The following is a 27,933-nucleotide window of genomic DNA, read 5'->3' as shown; positions in this document are numbered from 1 at the left end:
TAAACAAACTGTATGTTGTTATCTTGCTATTTAAGAAGAGTAAAGGTATTTTGTAACTGAAGTTTATTAACCTAGTGTTACTGACAGTGGTGTTACCTAGCAAGAGGAGATAATCTAATCTTGTTCAGACTAAGAATAGTAGAATTTAAAATACTTTACTGCATTTTAATATAATGAGGAATGTACTAAATATTAGCTGAAACAAATTCTTCCCAGATCCTCAAACTGTCAATTCTGCCTTCACAGATTGTTCGAGCAACCCTCAGCAGCTCTGTTTATTTAACAGCTGCCTGATAGTGTTAGCAGATTTATTGAAAATATATGCTGCTTATTTTTAAGCCTAAGAAAGTGAGCTTATCTAGCTTCTGAAGAAAATATACATTTTATCCTCTGTATAGTCATGTTTATATAAATTGCTGTACTATTATATGTGATTAAACACTTAATTGAAGATAATGTTGCTGAGTTTAATTGCATTCAATGCATTTTCGTTTTCTCTATCCGTGTTCACATTCTTGCGACAGCACAGGCTACAGCAAACAAACGACAATAAACTGTTTTCACAGAAGCACAATTTATTGCAGTCTTTTCCTGAAAAATACAAATGTTGAGGACAAGACAATATTGCAAACCTGACCCTGTCTGGATGTTAGACTAATAAGCTTCCTGCTGTTAAGGTCTGAGAAATGGAAATGTTAGTCTTTGATGTTTTCATAAGGATTGTTTCTTGTTTGTTATCTAAAGAACTCCAAGGGACCTTCTAAAGGCCATTAAAAGCATGACTAAACCAAATGAAATTAAACAGAAAAGGAAACATACAGTTAAAAAGTTTGCTAGAGGTAACTGTGAATAATATACCAAACATGTTTAAAGAAATGGGTAAGTAAACATTTGATTTAGTCACTAAACAAAACAGGATCCTAAGCCTGATTTTAATAATGAAAACATATAGATAGAATATGTCAGCCCAGTTACTCAATGTACAGTAGAGATATTTCTGCTATTATCTTAAGGATGTCATCACCTTTACTACAAATACATATTTTAAAGATTCATAACTTAGCTATAAAAACTCACTTGCAGCTGAAACAAAAGACTGAAAGGTTAAACCCTCCCACCCATCCCCCCTTTTTTACTTCTTCACAAAATATAAAATCTATGAATAAAAGCCCTTTGGCTGATTAGAACCATTAAAAATATACTAAAATCACAAGCTTAGTGTTACCAAATTATTATATTCACTTAGGTCTAACTCAGAAATCTGGCAAGCACTTAGCTTGCTATACAGAACCTAATTGCATTTGCCATTTGGGGAAAATAATAAGAGACTGATATATTGCATTTTAGTAAATTAGCTTCTGCACTAAATCACTGTATTCTTCCCACAGTCTGTATGAAAACCTTCCCCACATACAGTTAATGTGTAAAATTTATCATTAAGAAGGCACCACAAAGCTTTTGCAATATATTTCATACATGTTAGTAATGACATGCTTCTTATTACATACAGTCATATGTATCTCAATTCACATACAACATCATGGGGAGGTGTGGGTTTGCATGACAACTGGCTCTGTGATATACTGTGATATACCAGGGCTGTATATAGTTGTACTGAAATACACCTTCCCAATGTTAAAAACTGCTGCTCCACACTCCTCAGTAGGCTCACATAGCTGTCCCATTGTCTTTAAGAATTAACCTGCCTAGAATTTTTATTTTTTAAAAATCTCTGTCATGTAAAACCTCCTCTCCCAGGTCACTCTTATTGAAAGATGCCTGCATATCTAAGATTTAGAAATATCACTTGCAAAATCTGCATCTGCATCCTGTGCCTGTGTTGAGTGCTTTCTGGGTAAAAATACTGCTGAATTTAATAGAACTCTGTAAGCCTGGGCTCCATTAAATGGAAAAAGTCTGTTCACAGCAGCAGTGGGAGGCTGCCTTTGGAGGATGTCCAGACAGCCCAGCAGGGAAAGCTTGGGTGCACAGACCTGACATGAGTACCAAGCTTTGGAAGGACATAAGGCACTTAATTACAGTATTTCAAGTGTTTTATGTTGTCTGGAGCCATAGTGAAAGCTTTCTGTCTAGTTAATCTCCTCAGAGTAACACAGGTACCTCTAAAATCATGCCACAGTGTTAGCTGGAGATGAGAAGGCACAGTCACTCTTACCCACTATAAGCCATCTAAAAGTTTCTCTGTAGGATATGTGAAGAGTCAGGAAAAACTTGAGAAAATTCCTCAGTAGAGGTACATAAAAATGATCCTCAAGATATATCTAATAACTGCTGAAAACATTACTAATTTTATCAAATGTATGTTATGAATGAAAAATAAATTACCTGACTTGACATATGACATGGTTGAAAGTCTTACCTAGAAGGCTGTTGAACAGACTTGACCTTCAGTCCACAGTTCAGTGGTTTTTTAGTAAGGCAGGCCACAGGAACCTCACTACTATACATCTTCCATCCTCAAAACATTATCAAGGATTTTCTTGTTTATCTCTCATTTAACCACAAAAAAAAAAGAGGATGAGTCTATATTATGAAGTGGAAAAGGATGCCCAGCCTTTCAGGAGATGAGGAATCCTCATAGGTAGCCCAGCCATTTTCCTAGTCCTGGATCGTAGGCTCTGCCCTTACACCTGTGGTACCTCCCTGCTGCTGCACTCATGAAGCAGCAGAAGCACAAACCCGCTGCATACATTTCTCTTGGGAGGCAGTGCAACTCCCTCACACACCTCAGATGTTTTATGGGAAGGGGACTCAAGCCTAGAAGTGGACACAGGCCTGGAGATTTACATAGCAGTAGACTAAGTGCTTCTGTTTTGTAAAATCCCAGGAAATTGATTTTGTTTTGCACTTTCCAGAACTGTGAGACATACTGATGTGAAGTTCTACTCAAGTGCTAGATTTTACTATAGCTGTCTTCACAGTTTAAGCAGCACCTTGCAAGCACAGCCATCCTGCAGCGTTTTAAGTATGCAAATCATACATACATTAAAAACCTACAGCTTGATCTTTAATGATAGTGTGAATCATTTTTAAGGGTTAGTATTTAAGCACATTTTGTAATCTTGTATCTAAAGACTGTCTAAGAATGGCTAAAACTAACATTCAATTCTAGCTTCTGTGGTAGATAGTGAAAGAGGAATTGTATTTTGTAAAGTGTACTAGGAGACTGCTATGGCCCCTATTAGTTGAGAAAAGCCCATAAAACTTATCATTTGCATATTGTCATTGTTCTGACTGAAACTTCCTTTAAATGTGTTTCCTTTCCAGAAAGCATATGTGAAAGGTGACCTCTTAGCCATTTACATACCGCCCTGGCAATCATGTGACCCAGTTTTACGTCAAACTGTCAATTATGATAAGGGACACAATAAGAACAGGCTAAGTGTTGATAACCTGTTTCCTGACTTTACTGACAAGTTCTTTTTAGGAGTCTGCCTGTGTTCTTCTTTCAGCTTGCTGCTGAATGCAAAAGTAACATCCACCCAAAACATTTTGTAAACAAATACTCTGTGTTTAGTGGACATTTAAGTTCACAATTTCCCTGATTAATAGTATGAAGAGAATTACATTTTGAACTGTGCAGCTCAGTAACTAGAGGATGCACCTGGTAAGAACAACTTTCTACTGAAGAGACAGGGAAGCTGTTTGTAGGAAATAAAAAGCTATCTACAGTTTTCTAATCATTTTGGAGACCTTTTTATTATGTTCATTGAAAAGGCCTCACTTCTAATTTTAAAATCTGTGTGAAAATCATGAATGCAACATACCATACCCAGAAAGTGCAAGGTTTAGTGAAAACCATGCCACTGAGTTTATCAGTGCAAAGATTGGAAGAGTTCATTAACTCTTCAGCAATTGGGCCACCATTAGTTAGCACAATAACAGGAAAGTTCTAGAGATAATTGCTAACAACCTTCATAGCTATTTCATTTATTTATGTTTTCTAAGTAAAAATAGAATCATCCATACAAGGCCCAGAGGTGCACTAAAATTAAATAGTGAAGAATAAAAACCTTGCAGTTATTTCATTCACTCCAACAGAAACCTCATATTTTTGTGATATCATTCATCTGCACTTGCAATAAATACAAGTGTCTATGTTTTCACCCATCCATCCATCCATCCATCCATCCATCCATCCATCCATCCATCCATCCATCCATCTTTTTAAACTGTTTACACAGGCAAAGTATATGACTAGTATTTCTGGCAACTTTCTAGCATTATTGCCAGAAACAACATAACCTGTCTCTAAGTGTTTATCATTTCAATACCACAATAAATCCATGAGGAGAACCATGGCACAAGGAGGCTAAAGAAATGTCATCATATAACCATGAGAATCCTGATCATTAAGACTTTGCTACTGAACTAATGATCTTGCCACTAAAATGACTTTAACTAATCCCTGCAAGGAATTGTGTCCACTTACAGAAGTTTGAATCTGACTGGCTTTCCTCAGTTCATTGGTTTGTTGCTTTTTTTCCTCTAGTCTTGGCTTAGAAACAACAAGTCTTCAATAAATGCAAATTGAGGGGGGGGGGGGGGGGGGTGAGGTGAATGAAGGTGCACTGATATAACTGCAAACTGTCCAACTTTAATTTTGTTTAATTTAGTTAGGAAGTTTCTCACATAAAGAACAGTGAGCAGTATATTTGGCTTCAGAAAATACTTCTACCAATGGCCACTGCTGAAATAAGAAAAACTTTCTCATTCAGCTCTTACCATGTCCCTCTCCCATAGTTTTCCTCCTGATAATTACATTATCAACACTTGACAACTGTTAGAAGCTGATGCTGAATCAAAAAAAGAAAAACAAGTGGTCACTAGTAATTTCTAATAGACAGAGGAGGTCTGATATGATTTTTTTTTACAAGAAAATGCCAAAATACATATTTTGTATTTGACTCTTCAAATGCCACTGAAGCAAGACGTATTTTTTAACTATTCGTGCCACAGCATGAATATGGCGTTTCAAGGCAAATAGTGGGAAGATCCACCAGCTAGTGCATCAAAAGTGGACTACATAGTCCATAGTATAATCCCCCATTAGGATCTGGTCTTTCTAACTATCAATCTTGCAGGCTAAGTAATGCATATAACATTACAATTTCACAGTATCCAGATCAGTAAAAGCCAACAAATTCTCCCACTGGCCCTATTATGCATTGTCTTCCAAAATTTTATTCAGTGCTTCCCATGTACATGTGAGTATTTCGGGTGCACTCCGCTATACATTATTCACTAGAATTTTCTAGCAAGCTATCACTTTGTCAGGACTCCATGTGAGCCTATGTTGCAAAATACATGTGTAACTTTTAAATTTATAGTGGTTACTGTAACTTAAATGGGCTACATAATGGTTCTTTTTAACAGCAACAAAAAGTACTTACGGGTACCTGCCAATATTTCTCATAACCAGAGAGAATAAATCTTCATAAAGATTCCTCCAATGAAGTAAAAAAGGTACTGGTGACAATATTTATTCTTGAGGGGTCACTGTGCATTACAGGATGTGGGGAATGTTTAAAAGACCTCTCTGGAACTAAAACCACTGGCTTTCTAATTGAAAATTTCTTTCCACTAATAAAAAATGATTAATTGCCTTATTTCACGTACCCCTTGATTTTTCTTTTCATTCATCATGGGTTGCTTTAAAGCAAATGCATTTAAAATCTGTCACAAGAAGAGTGCCCTATTTTAAATTGTTGTAAAGTAATGAAAGGACATAGTAAATCAATCCCACTTCTGCCTTACCAAAGGATAACCTTTGCTCTACTAAAATTGTTTATACAATCTCAATGTTCTACCTTACTTTCTGAGTAATACGTTTGTGTGTATGTGTGTACATATACATATATATACATATATATAGCCTGTAATCTCTGTATGTCACCTTCAGAATGAAGGTAACTAATACATTAGAAACACACCTATATATACTTAGATGTTATACTTAACATCTAAGTATATATATATACTTATATATATACTTAGATGTTCATTTTTATCCATCTGAAAAAAATTTCTACTTTAGTAATTCTGTTCGTTCAGATGGTTTCAGCTGTACACAGTACTCCGTAATTGTCAACATATGTGTAGGCATTCATACACACAAACACACACAAACACACTCAGGCAAACCCAGATGTGTCCATTGCATATGATAGAAGAGAATAGTGAGCTAAGAGCAAAGACAATAAAACAGTGATATTTTTAAATATACCACTTGGCTCATTGGTCACCAATTGATTCTCTTGGATTAATATAATGAGACTATGAAGCAATACACTTCAGAGAGGAGAACATTGGTTTTGCACAGTGGCATTAAATAATTTTTCTGCTTCTGAGGTGTATGTGAGATCTAACTTAGTTTCCCTTCCCTTTAAGACATTTGGCCACATGTTCTACCATGAAAGGGATATACCATGTAAAGCATGCAAACACCAAAGACCTTTGAGATGCCTCTCACTTTGATGTTCCAAAGACACTGCTGAAATTTTGAAATCTATTTTGATCTACACAAAGAGAAAAATAAATACAAGATGCAAAACATTAGCAATACATATGTCAAAATTTAGCCAGGAAAAAATTAAATATGCTTCTACTACTTTCTGGCATGTGATGGGAAGTGTAGAAGTCATTCAAAAAGCTTGGCAGGTGGAGTAGGCCTAAGCAGAAGCAATCTGAAGAAAAATATTTTGTCCAAAAATACAGAGGGGAGAAAATTATTGCACATCCCTAAATCAACAGGATGTCAGAGACATTTCAAAGAATACTATCTAAAACTTCACAAGAGGTCCACAAATCACATTCACTGGGTGTAAAAAAGAGGGGTGTTGAGTGTCCCTTAAAAACAATTATCATATGTAGTGTATCTTTAAAAAAAAAAAATAACATATTAATTATAGCACATTTCATAATAAAAAAATCTTTGAGAGGTTAAAAAAATCCAACAAAACAATATGTCAGAAAAGTTATTGAGACATTAATGGCTGGAAAACCCCCTAATAGTCATTACATATTTTCATAAATGTGTACAGATGTTTGAATTTAAGTCTTACTACTTAAAAAAATTGTTTGCAACGCATCAGCTATTTTGAATAAATTATCATCTTTATGATTTTCTCTGAACTCGGCATGTGGTGACCTTTAAAGTGGACATACTGTCTCTGCCCTGGGAGTGGGTATGGATAGGGAGTTTCAGCTGAAGCACAGGTCAGTTATATCTCAACAATGCAGAACAGGAAGGTTTTACTGAAAAATGAAACAAAAATGTATATAAACTGCTGACAGGAACACAAGTCTGAGAAAAAAAAAATACAGTACAAAAAATACCAAGGCCTATTTAACACCCTCTTTCTTAATGCCACATACAGCTTTTCTCCTTGTAACATTTTACATGCTGCGAATTTCAAAGTCCTCTACTGTTAAGATCTAAGAGGAGCACAAACACATCATAAAGTACATTAACATTCTAAAGGGTCTGAATTTATTTTTGTAATGTACCATTTCTGTATGTGCATGGCCTTGCTACTGACTGCAGCTAATTTATTTGTATGCCATCATTAATCTCGGCTCTATAGTTTCACAGTTTGGGTAAACACTTCATTTGCATTAAATTTATAGCATTAATGAGATGTGAAATTTAAAATGCTACTTGAAATATAAATGATGTAAGAAACTAGAACAAAAACGTGGTTTATCACATTTGAAATCAGCAGACCAATTTAAACCTATTACACTAGAAATGATGATGGGTTGCCTTGAGAATTCTGTTTTATAACTGATCTTCTAAAACTAAAATGAAGAAACATGTTAAACATCTGGAGGAAGAGAAAACAAAATAACTTGAAAATAATAAACTGTATTTTTTGCTTTTTGTTTATTTTTAAACTGATTTTGAAATTAGTATTTGTTTCTTAAACACCTCCTTCTACTTCCTAAGATCCTGTTAAAGATTAAATGTATGAACTGAAAAAAAAAATATTGAAAGAAACATATTAGGAGTTCCTTAAGATGGGACAAATCTAAGAAACAAAGAATAGGCTAAACTGATATTTCTTAAAGTGTTCAGTTCGTTTTGAATAAACGTCTTCACATGAAAACCTGAAGATTTCAGTCTAAACCAAGATACCAGTGGCAGCATGTAGGAAGGTAATACCACAAAAGCTTCTCTGTATCATTACACCTAAGTGAAACTTGCCCACCTGTTGCTGGTGTAGGAAGGATGGGTCTCTTGGGCTTAGTCCCACATATCGATTGGCTTGGGATGTGCCTGAGGCTGTGTAGGCTGATCAAGGAAGAACAAAACATATTTATAAAAATACCAACCTATCATATCTATTACCTTGTGCAGGTACAGTACAAATATGAGAGATCCAGAGTTATGATTTTGCAATATATAGGATGTGTCTTTGGCTTTAAGAGAAAGCAAAAGAAATATCTGACCAAGTTTGGAAAGGCATCAGTAAATTCCTATAAACTTCAATGGAAGCTGCATGTCTAAATCATAATGACATCTCTTGACAATAGTAGTTCCTTTGATTAATCTTTTGAAATTTTTTCATAATGTATTTGAACTAATCACGCTTTTAGTTTCCATTATACAAATCTAAAGTAACTGTGAAATCACTGAAGTTACAGTGCTGAGAGAAAATATTCATGACTGCATTGTTTTCATTTCTGTAAAGGCCCCGTTTTTACCAAGAAAACACCAAACTGTAGAAGAACAATATAAAGTAGAATAAAAAGTTTTGTTTACTTATGTGGTATGAAATGAATCTTTGCAGTAATGGGATATAATCTGATCAATATTTTCCTAAGAAGGGAGCTAATTATTACCATGCAATATAATAGTAAAAATTTAACTCCACCATACATCAGAAAACAATCTTTTCTGAGGGGAATTACTAAAATAATTCTCTTACTGCCTGCTACAGAAGGTTGAAGAAATCCATTTCTGAGCAAGGGAATGTCAAGTGATGTTGGGATTAGCTACAGAGAATAGATCCTTCACCTATAGGACAGATTCCTGTCTGGTCTCTCCCAGTAATTCCTAGAAATCATTACCATGCCATGACTTTTAGTGGCACTTATCAAATTAGTTAGGTGGTCTTACTCAACTTCCCAGTGCAGAGATATCCACACAGCAATCTGTAGCATTACAACCTGGAAACTTGCTGGAAAAATGGCAAATATGTAGTAGCAAAACCACTAAAACTGGACAGACACAGACAAGCATGCCAATGAGAAGCTGGATGGGAGCACTTATAACACTGGCCTGCTAATACTAAGTTCACATGGAAAAATGCATTCATTAAAAAAAATAAAATAATAAAAGTTATATCTACAACAAACAGACTTGACTAAAAAGCTGTCATAAGAACTAACCAACTATTAGAAGGAAATCATGATGGAGGCCACAGGGTTCCCCAAATATTATTAAAGCTTGACATTCATTCTCGTTAAACAAAAATCTGCTATAAAACTTCAGAATGAAAAATAGTGCTAATTATTTGCCAGTTTATTTGCATCACACTGAATAATAACACTAATTTTTTGTCCAAGTTATATAAATATATAACTATATATATTTTGAACCAATCAATCAGTCACCCCAAATAAAAGGAAAACTGTGCCATAATATACATTTAGTGTTGATTTTCCCATTAATTTAACGTCAGTGATCTGTGTGGTGAACCTGTTATGACTGATAATACAGTTTATTTGTATTCATATATAATTTATGTATCAAAAGGACATGATCTCTCATTTTATTGTTATTTTACTCAACAATAAGCTATATTTCTTCATTTTTTATGCTCTTACAGTTAGCAATCCAGTGTCAAAAGCCTTTACTAGGCTTTTGTTAGGCTAGGAGATAGACTATGCTGTTTTCTGAAAACCATAACACCCTGAGCAAGTAAGGTGTTATACACTATCTTGCAGGCAATGCAGCCACATTCAAATAAAATTTGCACACAGGCATTCTTTCTCTTATTACTTATGTGCTGTAGTGGCAAGCATTTACTTGGAAACTACTATGGAAGCATGAGAAAGCTTTATTTTAAGTATCAAAGCCAGGATGTTCTAAAGGTTCAGCAGGAATCAGCTACTCAGGTTCCCATGAATTGCACAAGAAACTGGGTGATGCCTGAATTGGAAAATATAGTCAAAATAATTCCTTTGGTAGAAGGAAAATGTACAGATTAGGTATGTTTTTCTATAATGATGATTAAGGTCATATTACTAGAAAACATCCCAAAACAGTTCTAGCATTTACTGTGGGGTTTTTTGCCATTTTTATCAGAAAACCTGACCTCATCTAAGAGACATGTGTAGGGCAAGCACAATCATGTCAAAGTAAAATGAAACCACAAATTCTTGAAACTGTACAAGAACTTTCTCAGTTTTCTCTTCTGGTGCAGACATTTGGAGCAAAAGTTTCTACTTTGCTGCTAAAACTAACTCTTAAACCCTTAAAAGGTTCTAAAACAGTGCCACAGATCACCAGTGGGGCTACAGGTAGACTCTATTACCTCTTAACAAAGCTAATATACTGAAAGGGTATATAACATGCTTCCATAAATCTATCTATCTATATTATTTTTTTATACTTGGTCAGCAGTTTCTCCAAAAGTTACTACTATCCTTTTATAATAAATGCTTAAACATTTTCCTCCTTTACATCTTATGCCTTTGAGTCTCATCTCTGCCTCAGATTCTAATGAAAAGTTTTGAAATAGTATAACACCTGAAAATAATAGTTTATGGCCTCCATTAATGACAGACCAACAGTTAGGGAATGCATTTGAAATTCAAATATTAAATAGGTCTAGAATGAGTAATTTGAATGTTAAAAGCCTTGAAGAGACTAATACTTTTAAAGACTGTTGAGATTTTTTTCCAAGAATCTCGAAGTGTCTCCTAAAAATCTTCACCACTCTGATAAATGCTGGTAACACTGGCCATCTCAAGTCCAAATAAAAGTTCAAGGACAACAGAAATGCAGAAGACAGTTAGAAAGCAACATTCTGCACCACTGATTATGAACACTCTGAAGTGAAGAAATTAGTCCAGATATTTGCCCTTATTTCTAGACCTGCAATTCCATTGAAGATAATAGGACAAATAACATGAGCCTATATTTAGTAAAGAGCTATTTTCTATTTTAAAAAACCAAGCACAAATAGTGGATCTACCATTCCTTGTAGAAATGACAAGGAATTGAAATTTTCTTTTGCCACAACTGCTGTTTTTGCTAAAAACAACACAACCTATATTAACATGCAATTATCATAGCTCGGATTCAGTATGCGTTGTAACAAGATTTGATTTCTGTAGGAAAGTTCATTGAGGAGCAAATTATCCAGTCCCTGCTTGGAATTCCATCTGTGGGTCATTGTAAAACCTTACTGTCTGGGTGTGCTTTTCAATGTCTGAACAATGTCCACCTCAGATGAAAAAAACATATTTTCTTTTCCTTGAATAGTGGTCAAATATGCAGGCTTTTCCCTTTCATTTTGGTTGCCATGTCACAAGCTTTGGTTCATGTAACATGAGCTCTAAGTTGAAATTTTGGGAGGAAAAGCTTTGCAGTCAGATCATATTTGCTCTCCATGTAAAATGATGAGCACCCATTTGGTCAAATAGTAGGAAAAGGCGCCTTTTTCTGGCCTCGGTTTGAAATCATACCAAATCTTCGATGGACATTTTTTGTTTCCTAAAGAAATACTTACTGGTTGCTGTAGGTGAAGATGCCTCACCTTCAGTGGATGTAGTGATGGGTTTAGTATCTGTCATGGTCAGGGTCACAGGTCGCACCGCACTGTGATGGGGAGAGGGTGCCAAAACTGGAGTAAAATGGCCAGGCACTTTCCCTACTACTTGACCACTGCTGTTAGGCTACAAAACAAAACCAAAAGAATGCCTTGTGAAACATACACATTGTGTTTAAGGAACCTACCTATCTTAGGGTTTTCCAGAATTGCCCATCATCATAGCACCTGTGTTTTGGAATGTGCTGTTCTAGATAGGCTCTGAATTTCCATGTGATATTTTCACCAGGCAGGTCCCTTCTCAGGTAGGTAGTATATGCTTAGGTAGCAGTACTTTTAAGCATTCTTCCACACTCTTCCTTCCTGGGTGCACATACATCAGATTGTTTCAAAATATTTTTGCTGCTCATGCAGTGCTGTGAACGAAAATCCCATGACCACGGGAGTAAACTGACCAGGCATAGGACCTAATGTATGAAGTATTAAGAGCAAACAACTGATGGAAAACCTCTGTTTTCACATGCCATACCACTCTGGCCTGGAGGATAACCAAGACTTGACCACAGCTGTCCACAGAGATTACTCACACTGGAAGGCTAACTAATGATTCACAATTTGGAAATGGGGTAGATGGTTTGGATAGGATGCACTATAATGTACACATCATAACATCTGGCAAAAAGATGTTATGCATCTACCAGAAACACAGAAGTGTTTAATGGGAACTTTGCAAGCCAAGAGCATAATAGGTAACAACACTTCTTTCATACATACAAGAGGCTGTCTGCATATGACCTTATGCCAGGTACAGGTCGTCAAGGTAATATGACACTGTCTACATGTAGGCACATCTGAATATGGCAAAGTTGACTGGTAAATATATGTTTATCCAGTGCTTGAGTATACCTTAGATGTTCTGCATGACCACAAACACTCCAATAGTAAATAACTTGCAATAAAAACTAGCACATAGTCAAGAGTTTTTACAACAGTGGCTGATAACTTCTGCCTTAAACTGATTGTGACTCTATGAGTCACAAGTATTTAAAAAGAGTCATACAAACATGAAATACTGGGAATCTTTTGACCAGAAGCATCTTGTCAAATTAAGATAACATAAAGACATGGACTGATAAAGGACACAATTCAACTCATTCAAGGAAAGGTTAAAAGAGGTAAGCATGACTATGGTAATGAAATAATAACTGGACTGAGACAATTATTGCAAGTATGTGAGAAGTATAAACCCACAGAAGAGGAAGGAATTATTTGGAAAATGCAGGAAATGCATACTTGGTGTAATGGAATGAAATTGAGAAGGAGGAAATTTAAAATTAATAGCACAAGAAACTTCCTGGCAGTATGATTTACTAGATTTGCAAATGTACCCAAGGGAGAGTCTTGTTTAGGACATCTGAAACTAAATTAACAGAAAACACTAGAAAATATAAGTGCAAATGGAAACCAATATGATGTCCATAGGAACATCGAACAGTTAGCTGACTATCTCCCCTCTCTAAAATCACAAGCCTCACAATGAAAAACAACAGTAAAAATGCACACTAATTATGACTGGCAAAATACCTACCCCTCTTGACAAGAAAAAGTCACTCTCCAGACACAACTCCCGTCAGTAAGATGTGCTCACTAAGTTGGACTGGATTTTCACTATGCTTCTAGGGAGTCTGCTGCAGAGGCAAGCCTCCCCTGCTGTCCTGGCAGCCCAGCTGTCCACACAGCCTGCTGGAGGGAATACCACCTCTCAGTTGCATATGCTAGCTTTTTGGTGGAGTTGCTGACCTGCACCACAAGGCTACCTTAGGAGCCTTAGCTTATGTGCTGTACTAACATCAAATAAGTAACTGAGAATCTTTAACCAAAATGATCAACATTTATTAAAATCAAGAAAGATTCCATGAAGCGTCTGGATTTAAACAGAGAGTATTATCAGCCTACAAAAGCAGCTGTCTCCAAAGACAGACGAGAATAAATAAGAATAAATAAGAATAAATTAGAAAATCACAGATACACAGATACAGAAATGTATCACCTTATATTGTACTGTAGTAATTCCAGCCAACAGGAATCCAGTGGCTCACACGGACCTCAGCTTTGCCCTTATCCATATGGCCCAAAAGAGGAAACCCACTCCTTGTTCAGACAAAGATTAAGACAAAGATTATACTTATACCCCATTCTCTTCTAAACCAAATTCTTCCCATTATGGCAATGCATCACCCCACTCCATTCAAATACAGGGTAAAATTCTGTCCTTGTTGATACCCATAGAGAATTTACCAGTGATTTTATTAGATGCAGTTTGTGATCCCCCACACCAAGTGCCTCTATATCTTTATTTTTTTTATTCCTTCAGTTTCCTCCTAAATTGAAGTTCTATATCTGTCTCATATTTAAAAGTGTGTGCAGATGCAATACAACAACACTGAGGTCTTCTAGACACAGAAAAAGAACCTCCAAAGTAAAAAACAATAAAAATTTGTTACTTCAGTAAGTTCAACTCTTATAGGTCCAAGATTTCACACTCTGCACATTAAGTTTCAAATGCAACTGTAATCCAGCTGTAGGTAAGCACATACCTGGTGTGAAGTTTACAAATACAATTAATTTTCAACAATCAAGCTGTCTTTGAGATGCAAACCAAGGTCATCCTTTTGACAAAGGTTGTCATACGAAATGGTACGCTTGAAATTTACTTTAAACTTCAATGTTTTTCATAAGCATGCTACTTTTGAAAACAGAGTTTATGAATAGCACTCTCCCACTCTCCCAAATTCTATTAGAAGAATGATTCTCATATGAAGCCTTCACAAAATGTCCATATTTGTTCTTCTTGCATGCAGTGAAGAACAATGGAGGAGTTCACCAAACTTATACTTAAGTTATCACAACTAGTTTGCAGCTAAAGATCATAAAAGTAGTTGTAGGAAACAGAACACATAATTGTCACAAAGTTATTGCTTTGGCCTGTCTTCAGATTGACACAGACAGTGATACATCAGTTTATACTCAATTCATTCTTCTGTGGTTATCTTTGGACACATAAAATTAAAACTTTCAAAGTAAAAGTCTAGATTATGGATGGTGCAATTGATAAAAATACGAGCTCATTAACATTGACTCTCTCAAGTGTCTCAAGTCCTCTGAGCTGCTTTAAGTTTTCAGCCCAAAAAGGGAAACCCTTTGGTTGGAAACAGCCCCTTCTTTATCTTATTGAAAACTGACAGCTAGAAAAAACTTCTGTGACCTATTCTTCTTTTGTCCTTTACAGTCATATCAAACAACATTCTAGCATGGAAACTGCATATCTGTTTGGACATTACCCACTTGAATTACAAGCGCAAATTCTTACAGTACATAATTTAACACAAATTAATTTTTTTTCTTTATACAAAACAAGTTCTATATTCTAGTTCCAGTGCATTGCAGGTGAAGAATCAGCTGCAACCATCAAATAGGGCATCAATATGCCTGTGTGATGGATTCACAGAGGCAAAGCCTGAGGCATAAACCTCAAGCAAATTCCATAAAAGCAGCTATGTTAGATAAACAAGCTGTGCATTGGAAAATTTATGAGGAAAATAAGTAAACGCAATGAAGGTATGGGAAAATTAGCCCTTATTTATACAGGCATACATTTTTCTACTGTTGGATTGGACACTAATTTGATTTTCAGATGTGTTACAATTTTCAGCTTTTTTAATTCCACAACATCTTGAATTGCCATAGTTTAATTCATTTATGTGCCCAAAGCCAAAGACAAGTTGTTTTCGCTGTCACAGTTGTAATATAACTCAGAATGCCAAGGTTTTTTTTTATCTAATGTGCACTCTTTATTTTAATCCTCAGGTCTGAAGTCTCAACAGAAACCTGTAACAGATATGAATACAGACTTTCTAAAAGTCACGACTCACTGTGGCTCTTTTCTCTGATAGGATATTCTAGCATATTTATAATCAGTAATTAATCTACTTCCTTTCAGGCTTTTGTTCACATACTCATGTACTCATACATGCTCAAATATCAACATATTTAACCTTATTTATACAGTTACAATTCAGGACAGTATTCTGTCACATAGTTCACTGCTTTCAGTGTTACAAAAATATTTCTGATTCTATAATGAAATAGAAACTACCAACATCTACAGATGAGGTATCCAAACATAACAGAAGTTTGACACATCAATTTAAAAAATCACATGAACAATTTATTGCTTAAATTATCAAATATATTTGATGCTCACATATGCAATTAAAAAAAAAAAAGTATTCTTCTTGATTCCAAATAAAAGAAATCCAGTTTTCCTTGAAATCTTAAGTACAAATCATCTTCAAACAAATAATTAACAAAGACTAGAAATTATATTAATCTGTGCATATCCTAGATATAGCTATATATGATACTCTGTTAGTTGTTTCAGAAAGACGTTTCATGGCTTAACAAAAAATTATATTACTCCAACTAACTACTACACCTGGAGAATAATATATTCAAAACACAGGTTTTAATAGAATTTCTGTATTTCACAATGTTATAATATTATAGCCAGGTGATGAACCAGTGAATGCAGTTTAGTCAAACTGGATATCACGCATTTGGAAATACTGTCACACATTTCCTCTCAAGAATTCCAGTTGCTTGTAAAGGCAAGTTCCAATATTATGGTGAACAATATTTCTGCAAAACCCTATGGCAGTGTAGTTTTGAGCAGGCTGATTGAATTAATTTTGTTGACGAAGGCATAGGCGATACAGTTCTGGGTATTTTGGTCCCTTGCTCCTATACCAAATATCTTACATTAAAAATTGTTTAATAGACACATCTGTGAACCTGGAGATCATAGTTGATAAGTTCTGTCTTTGAGCCCATGTCATTGTGCTGTGCAGTGTCCACAGAGAGTGATGAATGTTTTAGAAAATCTACAAGTGAAAGGAATCAGCAATATCTTCCATTTTTCTAACTTTCCCCCTCTCCTATTTGTCTAGGGCACCCTAATGCTCCATCACTTCTAAAAATCAAACGGCCCTGTTATTCTCCCACCAGACACAGCACAATAGTACAGCAGGCAGTTTCATGAAATCTATGAAACACATATCCTCAATTTATCACCCTCTGACTAATAATGATGCTTTTGAGACTGTGCTAAACACAAGGGTTAATACATTAATAGAGTCCCACCAGTGAGACTGTAGAAAATACTGTAGGGCAGTTTGAACCTGGTGGGTTCCATAAAGCATTAGCTGCACACGAATCAAGGCTGCACAATGCTGTTTTCTTTCTGCTGTTGAACACTATGGTAGCATCAGAAATGCACTTTGCCTTCTTTTAGTGCCCCTTACCACTTTTCACAGGAATGAATCTCCTTAGCTTCTGTATTAAGAATCTGCGTAACTCATTGTGACAGCACATCTTACACAGACCTCACTCAGAAATGCCACACCAAAGCTTCATGTGGTATGGCACACACCTACCTGCCTGCTTGAAAAACTAGCTTTAGAAAGATACATGTTGCTGCTGTCTTGGCTGACAACATCCCTTCTGTACTTTCTGTAAGAAATCGAGGTGTTGACTTTGATCTAGAAAGGCCTGAGTGTCATTCATTTGATGAACTGATGTATGAATTTTCCTCTTGATGTAATGCTGCTGAAACTGAGAGCAACTGCAAAGTTTCAGCAATCCATGACCACAATATCAGTTATTTGTCAACAGGCAGAGCACAAGGAAAACCACAGATTTTCTTGTATATTTGCCTTTAGTACAGGGTAAGTTTGTGTGACAGAAACATGGGAAAGGAATTATAATTTATCTTTGTAGATAAATGTTCAAAAGATATCTTTATATTACATAGTATTTCACGCACCCTGGAGACATACTCATGCATTTAGAGCAGGCAAAATACAAAATAATAATTTTCAATGCAATTAAATCTCAAAACACCTTGCCAGTAGATAGTGTTAAGCTAGGACCCTCTCAATCTTTGCCTCCTAATCACAACAAAAAAGTGCACACTGCCTTATTTAATCTTCAATTTTTTTTAAAAATCACAAGGAAAGATTTGCCCAATAAGCTGAAAATTATTAAAGATCAACAAATAAAAGAGGTGCTAGCTATACCAAAGAAACCACATGCACACAATTTTGCTTTTTTTGGCTTATTTTGCTATTACTCTCCCAAGAACCAACAGGAAATGCTTTGACCAGCCCAAAGAGAGCCTCACAAGATTCCCTCATCAACGCTAAATGACTGCAGTTATTATACTGAAGAATGTAAGACAAAGCATCTGCCTGGCATCCCTGAAGAATGTGCCTTTTATTGAAAAAAAGGTTCAGCATCCCAATCAATTACATGAGGAAATTAAGTGGCCTCATCAGCTTCCAGAAACAACTATTCTCGAACACTTCAGATATTTCTGTCTTCAGACAAAGACAAAACCAACAAAAAGAAAAAGAGGAAAACTAGCCCACACTGCAGTAAAGTATGTTTTATAAGACCCAGGAATTTTAGCCAAATATACAGTCAAATGTACTACAAATATGCAGTAGTTCTCTCAGCTTGTAGTACATAGCACATGCAAGCCATTTCTTGTAAGAAGAAAGTAGTCCAATACCTAACTCCTATCAAGTTCAGTTAGTTTTATGATATCATAAAAACTGCATATTTCGTCATAAATATCATAAAATTTGAGTTAGAGTTACAGGTAAACTGTGCCCTTTATAATAACATACTCAAAGAGTTGGAAGATTGCCTACTTCTGTAAAAAGTAAACAAAACATTCTTACTGATACCAGGATGTTCATCAGCAGGATTCATCTCAACTGCTTTCTTTACTACATTTCCTTTATCACACCTCCTTAACTTTTTTGTGTGATTCACCATACCTTGATCAGGAAATTATTCCTTTTAACTCAACCGTGAATTATGTCTGGAGGTTTTGGTTTTGATTTCAGCCACAAAAGTGATGTTGTGCTTGACGATTTGTTCAGGGTCATTGGAAGTCTTATTTTGATACTGTATATGAGTCATACACTCCTAAGTAATAATGCATTTCATCTGTGTGCAGATGTGTGTGTGTGTGTCTGTACTTGTGTACACAGACACAGAGGAGGTAATATTATCTAAAATTGAGAGATCCACCTCTCTGGGATCATTCAAAAAGGAAATACATGCTAGAAATTTGTGGTAGCTTTGAAAACCTCAACACACTCTGCAAGGATAAACACCATTGATGGAGAGACACATATCAATCAATAAGTTTTTGATGAAACTTCCATCGAATAATCAGTATCTATCAGAGACACCTGCACCCTATCATAATGCAGATACACTCTCACATATAAAATCTCAATTAGTAACATGAGTACATAGCTAAGAACAAAAGCATTGAAATAAGTACACTAAAAACGGTATAGCAGAAATTCTAAATCAGTGGAAAGTACAGCAGTTCTCAAAGCCCTGGGAACTTACCAGACTTCCATCTTGAGACAAGTCCAGCTTTATATCTAACAAGGTCTATTTCTGTTCAGTACATTTGTTTGTTTATTCTCCATATTGAGCAGGGGATAAAAAGCAGATATTCATGAAACCAGCAGCAACAGCTCCCTTTTGTTTAGGATCATCCATTGTTGAACCATTTTTCACTGCAGCCAAAGGGCCTGTTTGAACTTCCTGACTGTTCATCACACATAATTTAGACTATTTAACATTATGTCAAGAAAATTGCTCAGTGCTTCCCATCATGGGAACCTATGAGAGCTCCATATCCTTGAACTAATTTTACTTAAAGTATTCCATTGAATAGCATGACTGTCTCACTATAATCAGTGCAGCAGTAATGTAATTAATCTCAAAATTGCTGTGGGGAGTACAAGGCATCTCAGTTGCTTGTCGTAACAATCTAAATTAGTGTATTACTGAAAGATGTTCAGGAGGAACAGTTCATTTTAGGTAAATGCTGTCAGGGTATCCATCCTTTCTATTTCTACAGCTAAATTAAAACCATCATCATAGTTCTCCTTTTAAAATCCAAATGACTATGTTTTGAGGTGGGAAAGTATAATTAAATTTGATGTGGTATTTGATTCTTACAGATGCAGTTTTTCATTATATAATAATTAAGTTTGAATAAAAATTTATGTTTTATTTATAAAAGAAAAACTGGTTTGGCTCAAAGCATGCCATTGTATCAGAACAATTCCCTTTTGTCATTGAAACTTCAGACACTGCTTCTTCTTTTCCTAAGCAAAAAATTAATTCCGCTGTTTTACTTTTTATACAGCCAAACCAACTATTTTATTTAGAGGTATTTTGACTAGGCATGCAACTACTCCAACTCACAGCAAATCTCAGAGATGAACTTCAAAAAATTATTTTTTTAAAATCTTCCACTAATAATAGTGATTAATGATAATGAATTATGGTGAATAGATGATGCAGATGCCTAAAATTGCGTATTTGGGGTTAGTTACCCCATCCTCTCTTGTCAGGAACTAAATCAAACCTCAAATTAAATGAAAAAAAATACCCTAATAAAAAGGTTATGTAAAGTGATGAAAGTAGAAACTTAGGCTAGTTAAGTCTGATATTCCATATGGAATATACAAAAATATGAAGCCTTCTCAGTTTTCTACTACTCTGTGAAAAAATCAGCAGACTAAAATTTTATCTTTTAAAGTCAAAAGATTATTTTTTCAACCACAGATAAGGGAAAAGAGTTGGGGAAAAGTTGAAAGCATAACTCCTGCTCAATGAATATACTCTCCAATGTTAAAATCATAAGACAGCACATTTTTCAACTGAAAGAAAGTCAGATACTTCATTTTGATGTAGGTTTTTTTCAGTGATCCAAGGCAGAACAAGGAACAATCCAGAGAGATTATTACCTAATCTGCTCTTTTAACATATATAAGAAATGAAAATGTAAGTAAAACAAGCACTGAATAATTAAAGAAATGCATAACAGTAACGGTCTGATTTAATTTGCATATTTTTTTCCCTTAATAGTGCCTAATTAAGACATCAGTTTAAAAAAAAATCCAACAGAACTCTGAGATTTTCTGCACTGAATTAACACTAAGGACTTTTAATGGGTGTCTTAATTAGACTTTGTTATTCATGGAAATTTTACACAAATTAAAATCAGGTCCTGCATGCAACATTCCCAGCTGAGTCTCAGAAAAAATGCTACACAGGATTGAAAGAATTTTAATCCATGTGCAGATAGCAATTGGTATTCTGAAGTCAACATATTCCACATTCAGTTTTTGGTTTAATTCGCAGTAATACTATAACCAACAAAACTCACATAGTTAGGATTTCTTTCTTCAAAGTAAATCTTGACTCTATGGACCCACTATTTTTTTGCTTTGTTTTTAAATTAATTGAATATAGAGAAAGTCATGCAGCTGGACAAGGAAATTAGCCCATAGCCACCATGATCTGCACAGTCCAAAGGGTACATATCTGTTATTCAACAGAGAAAGTTTGATTCAGTCTCAAGTTCCACTGCTTCTGTAACCAAAATGCTGTAATGCCTGTCATTACTGGTGAAAAACAAAACAAACTAAGCCCAAAACAAAACCGTTGTCATAGCAACTCCTTCATCCCTGTTAAGAAAGTCCTTCCAAAGGAACCTAAGTCTTAGAAGAAGGAAAACCTGACCGCTGTCTCTTCAGTTTACATATACAAGGCTCTTCCAAGAAAACATTCAAAAAGCACAAGCAACAGGACTCCACAAGAGCTTTCCAGACAAGGCATCAAAAAAATAACAGCCTGAGCAGCAAAGATTACATTACACTGACATTGGACATATTCCAGATATTGACAGACCAAGTCTCAACTGCAGTTTGTCCCGTAGTGCAGATCACATGGCAACTGTGTGCTGATGCTATCATGGAAACCAGTTTTGCACACAGTCCTTCACAAATTACTTCACTAATGAAAAACATGTTAATTTCAAATATCAGACACAACTTTGAACTCATGCAGTTGCCAGGAACGCATCTGCTACAGCATGTTCTCTACAAAAGGAAGAAGAAAAGAATTTGTATGTCTGTGCTGTGCTCACAGTGCAAAGAAATATCAGTGCCTATCAAACAGGGCAAGTACTAACTTGCAAGAGTTTATTTTCATTGTCAGCCTATAAGTATACCTGTATGTCCATGCGTGTGCTTGGACATGCGTATGCATCAGCACACTCCTTGCATTGGGAGCTTTGCCTCTGGTGGCACAACCTGCAGGAAGGGTTCAGGACCAGGACCTGCCCTGTTGCTGCTGCCAGGGCTTTCAGTAAAGTATTTTTCCTACATTTGACAGAGGAAAAGCAAGTAAATATGATTAACCTGCACCCTTTATTCAACCATGATGAACAGGATCAATTATATCACTTATATAGCAGCTTCAGATTTCTCTAAGACCAGAACTGGCAAGACACCAGTCTAGATGCCCTAGAAGACACATATTCCTCACAAGACTTGTTTTGGAGGGTTCACATAATTTTACAGTACCTGGCTAGTCTGCGGGCTGGACGGGTCGTAAGAAGGTACATAATTCTTCAGAGTATCCTGAGGATTCAGGTGGGGAGGATATCTGATTGTTGGATGAGAGAAGTAGCTAGATGGGGCAGGAGGGAGAATAGCTTGTGCTGGAAATGGCAATGGTGAAGGTGGAGGTGGAGTTCTAGTTGAGATGACTGGAGAAGATAAAATAAAATTAAAATTACTTCGCATCTTGTTTCTTCTAAAATTCTTCACCTCTGTATTACAGCAAGAAAAATAAAAAGTCAGTTATAAATCAATGTATTGCACTCCTGCTTTACGGCATTTTTATAGAAAAACTTACAGGTCCTGCTCTCACATTATCCCGGGAAATGGAAAGTGCAACTGTTTCAAATTCATAAATACTGTATCTTGTTTTGATTTTGTGGGTTATGCCATCATAGTTTTTTTATTATTTTTAAACAGGAGTCGTTTTCCAACATTAAAGATATTCCAATTACACACAATTTTTCCATCTGGAGTCCAAAAAAACCAAAATCAAATATTAAATAAAGCCTCTGCTTTTATTTACATCACCCCTGCACTGAGGAAAATCACCAAGCCCAAAGAAACAGGGATTCCTCACTGCATTGCAGTCTACCTGCCTCATCTGGGTACAGGGCAATATCTACTCATCAATATTGCCACAAATATTTGCTGACCTTTATAAAAATCTTAATGAGCATTCAACTTCAGGGCCTGAGAAACCACCCATCCAAAAAAATTATCTTTGATTATTTTATTCTTTTCATTTTCTTTATTTCCTGACCCTACAAACACACAATTTTCTATCTGAAGACTCTGTGCAGTGTGCAAATGTCTAAACAGTGCAAGGAAGGTACAGCTTATCCTTCTGGTGCCCAGTTGTCACTCTGGAAGCGTAGAGCTTTTTTTCATCCCACTGCACAAGGACACACTTTCCACCCCTTACTACACCCCTAGAGAGCAGAAACTTGGTGTACTGAAAAAAGAGGTACTTAGTTCAATGGAAATGGAGAAGAGGCAAGGAGTTTTCATTTTCATTAGTGGAAAAATACAAAATCAGGTCTGTAAAGCAAGGTCTTTTATAAACTGTTCAATGGTTCTATACTGTATAAGTGCAAGCACACCAACACTGCCCTTCTGGACAGCTTTCACATCTCTGGGTTTCTTCAGCTTAATTTTTAAAGGACTTGCAATTTTTTGGGGCGTTGGTCATAACAGAACAGGCTACAAACATAAAAATGGAGTTTCCCAGCAAGTAGACAGTTCACCCACAAGTTAGGTTATGATTGTCAATATTTTAAAACTGTACTCTAAATTTAATATTAAGATATACTCACAAGTATATGGGGGGGTGTTTGTTTGTTTGTGTTTTGTTGTTTGTTTTATTGTTTCTGGGTTTTTTTTGGTAGCAGATTCATTTTAATCACAGCTCCACCAAGTTCAATTTAAACAAAGTACTAGTTACTTCTCTGGCATGTCAGAGCTGTGTAAAACCAACACAAATGAAGAGAAATCTATCCCTTCCATTTCACCCATCATCTTTTATATACTTGAGTGTCTGCTAGTAGTGGAAACTTCACAGCAACCAGAATGAGTCCAGGACCATTTTGTAATACAAATTAAGTGGCAGTTATGGGGAAAATTGTCCTTATATATGACTTTAAAGGGATTTACTTGAAATCATGGAGGAAAAATAAAACAGTGACTTCTCAAATCAAAACTGCATATGACAGAAAAGAACAAAGTTTTCAAATTTGTTTTACTGAATGACTCTAGTCACTCAGCCCCACTCAAGAAATTAAAACTTTTATATGCAGTTTATAAGGAGACATGATGAGATGCTGAGGGGACACTTCTGAGGACTGTGTTCTTATCTGAAAACCAGGGTCGGTCTCACCTATGAAATTAAACAGACCATGATGGTGGAATTTCTATCATTACTGATAAACTCTCAAGACAACATGCATTCTGACACATTTCACATATCTCATCCTTACTTCAAGTGAATTTTTTCTATGGATCTACTAATGATTTCAGAAAACAGGTGTTGGAAAATGCTTAGTCAGGACTCTAGACTCGACATTCAAATTAAGCACTGGTACTTATTACTTATACTTGTTACTTATTGTGTCACATCGTGAACATGATTGTCACTTCTCTTGTGTATTAAGTCCTGCCTATTGTGGTATTTAAGTACAATATAGTCATAGCAACAATAATAAAAACGGGATTTAGGTGAAAGGATGAAATACAGGGACAATTTTTCCTCTGTCAGTTTCTTCATGCATTGTACAGTTTATTTTATTCACTGGTTAATCCTAAATCCTTTTTAGTGGCTTTCAGCAGGCAGATTACCTGAACAGTTAAACGAATGCTTCTACAAGGATATCCCAACCTTTTAAATTTTTATTTTCACCAGCACTATAAATTGGATTAAGTCTCTAAGAAAGTCTGCAAAAATGCATCACAATCTGATTATAAGAAAGGAGATCAGAACAAATTAACAGGGAGGTTTTTATTTCCTCCTTCATAACTCTCACCACTGTGTGCAACTCCTGGGATTCCTGGGTGGTGATGTTGGGGAAAAGTGCTCAGTCTTGATGAAGAATCCTGGGGAGAAGTAGGACTAAACAAAGGCTTTTCAGGTTTCTTCATTGTAGGAGAAGACATATCTACAATAGAAAAACAATGTAACAGTGACATTAGCTTAGAAGCCTTATTGAGGCCACATCATTTTATAGACTGAAGATACTTCTTTTTCCTCTTCTTGCACAAATATCATATGCTGATCCAACTCCCCCATGGTGAATAAACTAATTTTAAATTACTACCTTTAAATTTGAGAATTAAAACTAATGTCCTAACAGGTCCTTGTCCTGCAAAACAGAAACTACATTCCTTGCATACCAGACAAGCCAAACAGTGAAGAAATTAATATCTTTAGAACTTCCCCAGACACTTGTCAGCTCCCCAGAACATCACCAAATCATCAGTTCCTTCAACAGCCATTTAATTTTTATTGCATTTTTTAATGGAACACCTACACTCAGGTGTGTAGGGTAATTGCCATACACATGTCAGTTTATGGTATTTATTATTGTATTACTTCAGAACTTATCCCTTACTCTTCCTGAAACCATTGTGAAACAATGCAACCTCCCTAAGAAAAAGGGATGCTTTAACTTGTCTCACAGTTTCCATGTCTCAAGGATGGACTTGTCACTTCTCCGAGTATCCCTATCAATAAAAACTTTTCTTTAGAGCCCACTAGGGACAAATGTATGATTTCTACCAAGCTTACCAATATCCCATGGAGCAGAATTACCAGATTTTTTTTTTTTTGAAAGTTTAAATTAAGTATTTGTTGGACTTTGCATGAAATTATTTCAAATTTCATTACAATATTTTTATAGAACTGACATCGATATTATAATTCATTTCATTTTGAATCAATGGACTGTTCAAAGCAGAGGTAATTTCTTAAGCACTTTACTGGACAGGGGCCACATTGCTGTTGACTTTCTTATATGGACCATGTCATCTTTAAAAGGATTTTTGATTATTTTAATATTGGTGTGCTCTAATCTGCTAAAACAGGCCTGCAAAATGTGGAGCTTTTATTGAGACCAAACTGGAACAATGCTTTCTTGAACTGAACTTAGAGCAGGACACATGAAACTGGGAGTCCTCTTCTTTACTCTGCCCCACCTTGCTGTCGAGCCCTGCACAGGCACTGGCACCAGACCCAGAGCAGACTCTGCCTGTGACCCTCCACCATCCCCTGCAATCCCCACCCTCCACTTTGATCCTGACTACTATTTCTGATGAGTGCCAGAATACCCTGAAAAGTTTGTATCTTCAACAGTGTTGCTGAAAAATGTTTTATTTATTTTAAAGTTTCAGGAAGGGATTCCAATCCTTATTACTTTGAGAATTAAAATAAAACAGACTTTTGGAAAAAAAAAAAATCTTAAATACAGATGAAAAGCAGAAAGATACCAAAAGCACTCGGACAAAGTCATTGTGAGGTCAAAATTAATCAGATACAGTGTCCTGTCCCGCTGAGAATGTTCTTCAAATGTGAAATTCCCAGTGCTGTTCCAAATCACTATTGTTTGTATTCTCACATTACTTTGGAGATACAGCACACAGGCACCCAAACAAGTAGCATGTTTTAAAGAATCACATCAAAGTCAAAAGGGCTTATGCAAAATAAAATAATTAGAACGTCTCATCTTCCAGCAAGGTAGATCTGCCTACACAGGAAGGCAGAAGAGCTGCTGTGAAACATAGCATATGTAGCCTGTTCACCAGCAGCTTGCACAAATGGTGCTCCAGATGTATAGCTACTCAAGACAGCCCAAGGCAACAATTTTGATCAATTCTAATGTGATAAAGTGCTGCGGGGAAAGTGCAGAAACATGTTTACATCAGCCTTTAATTAAACTGTTGTTCACTTCCAAAGAACCTTAGGAAACACTAATGAGACATGAGTTTTGGCAGTTTCCTCATCAAAGCAAAGACCCTCTTCCTCAATCTAAAGCAGCTTGCCATCCAGGCAGTTCCTGGATGGGCATCATCTTGGCACAGCACTTGGCAAGCTACCTGTAAGGAGAACTCACCTGGAATCAAACAGTGACCCAGAGCAAGTTTAAACATCCACCTGCCTATTTCTGGACACCTGACCTGCTTTCTTGTTCACCACCACAGCATAGCAGCTTCTCTTTCTCACCTATGAGAGATGCTTATGAGCAGAGCTAGAAGAATGCATAAACAAATAATAAATATTTTATTGTCTTTTATTTCTAGAACTCTTATTAATATATTTTCTACTGCTTGGTTTCACGAGCCTTCCTTTACACTCTTGCAAACAACAATCTGTAAAGATTTATTTACAACTCACTGGTGTATCATCACTGCCAGAGAAAATAAGATAAGCTCATATTCAGCTTACAGTATATATGAGCATAATAAAGGCCAAAAAACTATGGGCTCCATAGCACCACTGTCAAGCTCTAAGAGACATCCTTCCATGCTACAGTTTTAAATGAACTGATTCTTCACAAAGGAAGTACTTGGGATGATTTCTGGTGGCAGGATACACTACATACATCACGTCCAGATTGACCTCAGTCTTCACCTCATCTGATAGGTACACTTGCATGAAGCACATGAAAATTTAGGTAAAATTTTGAATTCACTTTGGGTGTCTGTATAATGACAAGAAATCCCACTGTACTTAGGAGAATTTGTTTTGCTTTACACATGCACATGTGAAGAAGGAGCAGAGCCACTTTGCACAGGCAGAGGCAGCATCACCAATTTTCTGATGAGCTCAGTATGATTTCCTTTAACATTGTAAGCATTATGTATTTCTCAACTGTGCATTTTAATAAGGCACCTAACACAGAATACTGACAGCTGAGTGACTTTAAGCCACAACTATCCCTCCCTTATTGAAAAAATGCTTTGTTATATCTGCCCTAAAGACTTGGCACTGGGGCTGAATGGAAACTAAGAATCACGAAAATCAAAACATTTTAATTCATTTATCTTGTCCACAAAAAGAAGAAAAAGAGTGGGGACATATTTTT

The 27,933-nt window shown here is 35.9% G+C and overlaps 1 protein-coding gene across 7 annotated transcripts in view; it reads right to left on the bottom strand.

The window, feature by feature from the left end:
* The window catches only part of NFIB (nuclear factor I B), a 169,818-nt gene that overhangs the window by 16,161 nt on the left and 125,724 nt on the right, over positions 1 to 27,933 (bottom strand). For 2 of the 7 annotated variants that reach the window (XM_058864272.1, XM_058864275.1), the window contains exons 7-10: positions 24,880 to 25,011; positions 22,325 to 22,509; positions 11,763 to 11,928; positions 8,232 to 8,314 (exon numbers count right to left, since the gene is read on the bottom strand). In XM_058864272.1, the coding sequence (XP_058720255.1) occupies positions 8,232 to 8,314; positions 11,763 to 11,928; positions 22,325 to 22,509; positions 24,880 to 25,011 (566 nt within the window). The remainder of the gene's footprint in view (positions 1 to 8,231; positions 8,315 to 11,762; positions 11,929 to 22,324; positions 22,510 to 24,879; positions 25,012 to 27,933) is intronic. The other 5 variants (XM_058864274.1, XM_058864277.1, XM_058864278.1 and 2 more) reach the window with 3 other exon arrangements.

This window comes from Poecile atricapillus, chromosome Z, assembly GCF_030490865.1.
Source record: "Poecile atricapillus isolate bPoeAtr1 chromosome Z, bPoeAtr1.hap1, whole genome shotgun sequence".
Lineage (NCBI taxonomy): Eukaryota > Metazoa > Chordata > Aves > Passeriformes > Paridae > Poecile > Poecile atricapillus.
Note: the sequence above shows the minus strand (reverse complement) of the source record. Positions and strands in the feature narration are given on the sequence as shown.